Source organism: Takifugu flavidus, unplaced genomic scaffold, assembly GCF_003711565.1.
Source record: "Takifugu flavidus isolate HTHZ2018 unplaced genomic scaffold, ASM371156v2 ctg584, whole genome shotgun sequence".
Lineage (NCBI taxonomy): Eukaryota > Metazoa > Chordata > Actinopteri > Tetraodontiformes > Tetraodontidae > Takifugu > Takifugu flavidus.
The window spans coordinates 1-6,871 of NW_026622197.1; the positions used below are offsets into that span (position 1 = coordinate 1).

A 6,871-nucleotide genomic window follows, 5' to 3' on the forward strand; every position below is an offset into this window, starting at 1 on the left:
AGGCACTATTCATTTGATTAAGTGTTTAAGACTCATTCAAAGTCAGATTTTGTCTCTTCATTTTCATTTGAAATGAAAGCACTAAAGCATGTTTCTCTATCCCAAGATATTTTTTCTCCAATGAGGTGAGGCAAAGCACTCCATCCATCCATCTGCTCCTGGTCCGGCCCTTGTCAAATGTTAGAACATTGGGCCCACAAATCAAAGTTTGCTCCCCATTCTTATGAACGTATGACCTCTGAGGATTCTTCTGCAGCACCTCTGCTCAAGCATAAATGCCCTGGTGAGCCTTTACGAGATCACAGACTGGAAGGTTCCTCTGCTACCCGACACACGCTCCACGCTGCCTCAGTCAAGAAAAGGTTGAGAGCTCAGCCGTTCCCACGTGATCGAGCCATTCGGTGAGTTCCCAAACAGCCGCTCGTGTTTATAAGTGTAAGAAAAGCTGACATTGACAGACGCCGTCATTTCAGGTCTGGGGGGGTGTCTGAGGGGGTGGTGGACTGGGTAAAGATCTTCCAGATGCAGCATTTGGTATGAAAAACCCGAGTATCATCCACTTTAAAAGCAAAAGCCGGCTGTTTCTTTCCTTCGTTGTTCCTGACGCCTCCACGCTCTCTGGGCTGCAGGATGGCTACTGGGAATTAACCCCCGAACTGGGAACACTCCTAAATTTCAACGCTGACCTTTTTGCCAACGTGTTCCTGAAGAGCAAAGGCATCGATTCCCTGGGTGAGAACCGCTGGACTCTGCTGGTACTTTGATGGTGGTACTTTGGTTCCTCCTGAGGCAGCAGGAGGACACCAGTACACCAGAGTCATGGTTCTGATCGACTCTTTAAACATAAAACCCTCGCTTGCGTCATTTCTTGGTAATCATCTACTACTCCAAATATCTGGAGCCAAAGTATCTCTGCCGCCCCCTGGTGGTCCAGAGCAACATGGCACCGTTTGGTTTTTAAATATATCGGCGTGAATTTTAAATCCTGGCATTATAGGATTTAAAAAGCATTCTTTTCATCTAAATCCACAAGTTTGCAGAGTTCCAAGGTCCATGGCGTCGTTCCCAGTAAAGCATCAACACTTTTATCCCACCTGTTTTACTTTTTTAACCTTATTTTACACATGATTTATAAGCAGCTTTGGCAAATCTTTTAAAATAATGACTCAGCTTGTATCCAAGGATGTTTTTTTAGCCTCCTCACGTGTTTTATTACCCAGCTCTTCATTTATCATCATTTTTGTCGCTGCGCCTAAAGAATAAGTTGAAAATATTTCTGTGAGCATTGTTGTTTTCTCCTCTGGGATTGTTCATTTCTGCGAAGCTTCATTCTGGCTTGATTAAAGCGGCCATGTTCTCCAACACTGGTTCTCACGTCTCTTCCTGAACATTTGACCACTGAGTTTTTAGACTGTGAGAGAGGCTGCAGCGCCTCCTTCACAGCTTCACGTGATGGTGGGTGTTTCTGTGGTATTTCAAGTCAACGACTTCCTCAGATGCTGTCGTGCAGTTGTTCAGAGGTGAAGCGGCCGCTCAGCCATGGAAGAGATTTACGGCAACATCGACTATCTCAAATCGGTGCAGCCGGACCCTCCTGCGCCCCGCCAAGGTGAGCCGGGGCAGCCTGACGGAGGCCTGAACCACTGTTGTCTTTCCTCTGATCTTGTCTGCCTTCAGGCTCCCGGAGCTCCGAGAGCAGCCTGAGCTGGTACCTTCTTCCCTGTCTGGGCCTGCTGAGTCTGGCTCTGCTGACCGGACTGGTGGTCGTCGGCGTCCTCCGTGAGTCTGGTTCCCGTCCGCTTTCACCTTAAAAACTAAATTCAGCAAACTTTTTGGACGTAAGCAGTTCTTGGGGGAGGTTCTCAGTGTGGCGCTGCAACCAGCCAGCAGGAGGCATCGAGGTGCTTCTTTACTGCTGAACGGATAATTATTTAAAAAAAGGAAAGGAAAGTTCACGGATGACACAGGTCAAAGTCGTTTTAATGAAACCAAAAGGTCACTTCAGCTAGAATTCTGTTTCAGTCCAACGTCTTTTTCTGTAAAATGGTGGTTTCGCTGTTATTGTAGTGTCCTGGCTGTTGTGAAGCTGTGGTTTAACAACGTTCCCGCCCTGTTACAGCACCTTCCATAAGTGTGTGTGTGTGTGTGTGTGTGCGCTCTGCTCTCTGTTCTCAGTTCACCTCTCGACTACCGAACTCGCCGCCACCAGAACCAACCTGTCTGAACTCGCCGCCATCAGAACCAACCTGTCTGAACTCGCCGCCATCAGAACCAACCTGTCTGAACTCGCCGCCACCAGAACCAACCTGTCTGAGCGCCTCCTCACCTGTGCTAGCGAGCTTCTTCAGGTGTCCAAGGAGAGAGCCCTGCTGAACGCCAGCCTGGCCAACAGGACGGAGGAGCTGGACAGGCTGCGTGAGTCTGTGTCCTCTGTCCGTCTGCACCGTCGCCACAACCTGTGGAGAAGCTTCCCGAGCTCCTGTATGACGAGGGTTTTATACGGAGAAACCTCGAGATGGGGAGGACCGCTCCTGAGAAGGGAGAGAGGAGGGAAAAAAAGTGTTGATTTACGAGTAAAACCTTCAGCTTTAGTCATCTGAGCACTCTTTAGCTTCAGTCCTTCCCCTCCTTTCACTGAAGGAAGGTTTTGTTATTTACGTGCTGTAGTATCTGAAGCCTGTGTATCTATTCTCTGCAGGCCTGGACTTCTGTAAGACCTCAACTTATTCTTCAGCTAGCTTAGCGCCATCTCACACCTGTTCCATACATTTCCTGCTCTTGTCATCAGCTTGTGATAGATGTCCTGTTTTTTCCTGTATAAGCAACGTCTAACGAGGATGTGCTCCGGCTCCCGATTGATCTTCTAACGTGCTCCATGAGGCTAAACTCCTACTTTCCTCTTTGTAAATAACTGGACTCTAGGCCATTTGTTTTGCTATACTGTGTTATGAGGTCATCAGAGAAGAATGTGTTTACTTAACCATATAAGAAGGGGCTATCGAAGTGAGCACTTCGGAGGTCTTCACCATTTGGACCACGAAACCTCCCTGGGCAAACTGCAGCCACAGCTCGGTGTCTGCGAAGATTCCTTCCTCATCAGCACCTCTCGACGACCATCACAGAAATTTACCACAGTAGCATTAAATCTCAATAAAAGCGGGTTTTCTGCTAACGAACATCTGGAGTCACATCTGGGTTTCTTTCATCTGTCTCGCAGAGAAAAGCTGCCGGATCGGCTGGACGTTGTTCAACAACTTCTGCTACTTCTTCTCCTGCGAGCTCAAGTCCTGGGAGGCTTCGAGGCAGAACTGCCGACAGGTGGGAGCGGATCTGGTGGTCGTTGACACTTCTGAAGAGCAGGTCGGTGGCGTTTGTTCCCCCTCGCCGGCGTGTCAGGGTGCGTTTCTTAGCGAGCGTGCAGAGAATCCTGATGGTTTTCTGTTACCTTAAACAGAAATTCCTCTCCAAAAACGTCAAGAAAGACACGTGGATCGGCCTGAACGACGTGGAAACGGAGGGAACCTGGAAATGGACCGACGGCAACCCGCTGACCAAAGGGTATCTGTCAGTTCCTGGCTGGTGTGGAAAACATGCTAGCACCCACAGAGGGAGACCCACATCAGTATTTCCTATAAAATGAGAGATGAAACCTTGAAACGTCACTTTCCTCCTGCTCTACAGGTACTGGTATGAAAAACAGCCGGACAATGGGAACAACGACCCAAAATGGGGCGAAGAGGACTGTGCACACTTGTACATCGCTGACACAACCTGGGAAGCAAACTGGAACGATATCTCATGTAACAAACCTCTTCAGTGGGTTTGTGAGAAGAAATTAGGTTAGAAGAGCCAAGCGGAGTATTTTAAGGTGCAGAGGGAAGTGCTGCTGCTCTTTAGCTGAGGTGTGATGACCCATATGAGGAAGTTTCTCAAGAAACAAGTGTTATTTTCAAATGTTGGTGGTTCCGCAGCTGTTTCCTCCAATAAAGTTCAGCCGTCTTCAGGCATGACGTCTCCGCTTCCACCTTCTCCAGCTCTGGAGGACGGGGTCATACAAGGTCAAACGTCGAGTCCGGTGGAGGCGGTGACACGGGCCCCCTGGATGCTCGTTTGGGTCGTCGGTGCTGAGGCCCAGAGAGCCCTCCTGGACCCTTCGGACCCCCCCTGGACCCTCTGATCCTCCCACACGGCCTTTCATCTCTTCCCTTTGATGGCCCCCAAATGGGGAACAGCCTGCCGGAGGAGCTCAGGGACCGGCGGGAACGCTGACATTTCCGAAAACAAGCTCCCGCCTATTTAATTTGTCTTTTTATCTCGTGTTCTTAACCTACTTTTTATTTATCTAACCCGTCACATTTAATCGATGTTCCCGTCAGACTTCCTGAGACTTTTACCTCAGCTTTTAACTAACTGCTCTTTTATGCTTGTTCATGTTTATTTTAGCCGGAGTTTTTCTCAAATATTGTTTTATTTCTTTAGTTTTTTATACTTTAGTGCTTCCTGTTTCTTCTGTGTCATGGGGGTGGGGGGGTTGACATATAAAGCGCTTTTAGCTACATTCGAGCGTCTGTTATCACTCAGTACCTCGACTCACCAGTAGATGGCAGCACCAGTATCCTTTGTAGTATCTTCCTGTCGCGAGGGAGAGGGTGTGGCCAGGAGATCAAAGCAGGCCTTTTGATACCAGGGTGCAGGCTTGACCTCTGCCCCCTGCAGGCGACCTGCTGCAGTTGATCACAGCTCTGAAACAGCAGAACCTGCTGAGGTCCAAAGAAGGAACCGTCTGTTGTGTCTGTGAAGCGTCTGAGGCAGCTCCACTCCTTCAGTAAACTGTCGGTCGTTGTTCTGTGACCTGCAGCGTTTCTGCTGTTGCTACAACAGGAAGCACCAGCTGCTTCTTCTTAAACAATATGTAAAATAGGAACTTCTTCTCGTGGTTCCAGGTGGCCCCAGAGCTGCTTTAGGTGATAGTGGACCAATTATTTAGTGCCCTGTTACAGCACCTTCCATAAGTGTGTGTGTGTGTGTGTGTGTGTGTGTGTGTGTGTGTGTGTGTGTCTCTGTGTGTGTGTGTGTGTGTGTGTGTGTGTCCGCTCTGCTCTCAGTTCACCTCTCGACTACCAAACTCGCCGCCACCAGAACCGACCTGTCTGAGCGCCTCCTCACCTGTGCTGGCGAACTTCTTCAGGTGTCCGAGGAGAGAGCCCTGCTGAACAGCTGAACGCCAGCCTGGCCAACAGGACGGAGGAGCTGGACAGGCTGCGTGAGTCTGTGTCCTCTGTCCGTCTGCACCGTCGCCACAACCTGTGGAGAAGCTTCCCGAGCTCCTGTATGACGAGGGTTTTATACGGAGAAACCTCGAGATGGGGAGGACCGCTCCTGAGAAGGGAGAGAGGAGGGGAAAAAAAAGTGTTGATTTACAAGCAAAACCTTCAGCCTTAGTCATCTGAGCACTCTTTAGCTTCAGTCCTTCCCCTCCTTTCACTGAAGGAAGGTTTTGTTATTTACGTGCTGTAGTATCTGAAGCCTGTGTATCTATTCTCTGCAGGCCTGGACTTCTGTAAGACCTCAACTTATTCTTCAGCTAGCTTAGCGCCATCTCACACCTGTTCCATATGTTTCCTGCTCTTTTGTCATCAGCTTGTGATAGATGTCCTGTTTTTTTTCCCTGTATCAGCAACGTCTAACGAGGATGTGCTCCGGCTCCCGATTGATCTTCTAACGTGCTCCATGAGGCTAAGCTCCTACTTTCCTCTTTGAAAATAACTGAACTCTAGGCCATTTGTTTTGCTATACTGTGTTATGAGGTCAGAGAAGAATGTGTTTACTTAACCCCGAGACACTGAGGGCAGAGGCAGTCCTCCTAGACTGTAAGGGGGCAGGAGCGGTCCTTCAGGAGACACGGAACAGGAACATTGACAACAGAAACAGTCCTGGCAGGCACAACCTGCTTAAATAGGCAGAAAGATGTAAATTGCCTACAGGTGCGCCCGCCTGCAGTGCCAGCTGCACCCAATTGTGCTCAACACCACACCCTGCAGGCCAAAGACAGACACAAACAAGAAATCCCAACATTACCTCCCCCTCAACGGGGCGCCTCCTGGCGCCCAACAAGGACCATCAAGGTGAGCACAGCAGAGGCGACGAGGGGAGGGGAGGGGAAGGGAAGGGTTGTGTCCTTAGCTCCACCATCCTGACCCGCCGGGTCCACACTGGCCGGGGTGTTCTGTTATGATACATGGTGGTAGCGGACCCGAACGCAGGCCAGGACACCGTGGTGGGGAGGTCAAAGGCTTTATTTACAGGGAAGGGGAGCACACACTAACGACAGAAAACAGTCCTCCTGGACCGCAGGGGGATCGGGAGGCAGCGTCTGCCTGTCCAGGGTCCATCGGCGAGTCCCCAAACCAGATGCAGTCCCCCTGGACTGCCGGGAACTCGGAACACCGGTGAGTCCTCGACACGCAGCAGTCCCCCTGGACCGGCGAGGACTCGAGAGGTCCGGCGCGACACGCTTCCCACATGAACGTGCCCCGAGACACTGAGGGCAGAGGCAGTCCTCCTAGACTGCAAGGGGGCAGGAGCGGTCCTCCAGGAGACACGGAACAGGAACAGGAGCGGCCCTCCAGGACAACAGGAACACTGGAACAGGAGCATTGACAACAGGAACAGTCCTCCTGGACCGCAGGGGGATCGGGAGGCAGCGTCCGCCCGTCCCAGGTCCATCGGCGAGTCCCCACACCAGACGCAGTCCCCCTGGACTGCTGGGAACTCGGAACACCGGTGAGTCCTCAAAACGCTGCAGTCCCCCTGGACCGGTGAGGACTCGGGAGTCCGGCGCGACACGCTCCCCGCATGAAAAAAGCTGGTG

At 50.9% G+C, this 6,871-nt stretch overlaps 1 protein-coding gene and 1 long non-coding RNA gene across 5 annotated transcripts; one reads left to right on the forward strand and one right to left on the reverse strand.

The window, feature by feature from the left end:
• Positions 1 to 1,477: 1,477 nt before the first annotated feature.
• On the forward strand, positions 1,478 to 4,007 carry LOC130520911 (CD209 antigen-like protein E). Of its 3 annotated transcripts, none has more exons than XM_057024604.1 (6): positions 1,478 to 1,609; positions 1,678 to 1,779; positions 2,176 to 2,415; positions 3,218 to 3,360; positions 3,455 to 3,558; positions 3,682 to 4,007. In XM_057024604.1, exons 1-6 carry the CDS (start codon positions 1,540 to 1,542, stop codon positions 3,842 to 3,844), a joined length of 822 nt encoding a protein of 273 aa, XP_056880584.1. In that variant the 5' UTR covers positions 1,478 to 1,539; the 3' UTR covers positions 3,845 to 4,007. The 3 variants fall into 3 exon arrangements, with proteins under 3 accessions (XP_056880584.1, XP_056880585.1, XP_056880586.1); XM_057024605.1 differs by having other exon boundaries at positions 1,481 to 1,609; positions 1,678 to 1,783; positions 2,240 to 2,415; XM_057024606.1 differs by having other exon boundaries at positions 1,481 to 1,609; positions 1,678 to 1,783; positions 2,270 to 2,415.
• LOC130520912 (uncharacterized) lies at positions 1,960 to 5,914 on the reverse strand. 2 transcript variants are annotated; one of them, XR_008949106.1, is made up of 4 exons: positions 5,834 to 5,914; positions 4,595 to 5,379; positions 2,247 to 3,076; positions 1,960 to 2,216 (listed from the first exon to the last, which is right to left on the reverse strand). It is a non-coding gene; the product is annotated as an uncharacterized LOC130520912 (long non-coding RNA). The 2 variants fall into 2 exon arrangements; XR_008949107.1 differs by lacking the exon at positions 5,834 to 5,914 and having other exon boundaries at positions 2,247 to 2,531; positions 2,982 to 3,076; positions 4,595 to 5,112.
• Positions 5,915 to 6,871: the final 957 nt, after the last annotated feature.

Excerpts from the sequence above, each read along its gene's own strand:
- LOC130520911 (XM_057024604.1), top strand. The coding sequence starts at position 1,540 with ATGGAAGAGATTTACGGCAACATCGACTATCTCAAATCGGTGCAGCCG. Across the intron at positions 2,416-3,217 it reads GGAGGAGCTGGACAGGCTGC|AGAAAAGCTGCCGGATCGGC; the intron begins GTGAGTCTGTGT and ends TCTGTCTCGCAG. Across the intron at positions 3,559-3,681 it reads GGCAACCCGCTGACCAAAGG|GTACTGGTATGAAAAACAGC; the intron begins GTATCTGTCAGT and ends CCTGCTCTACAG.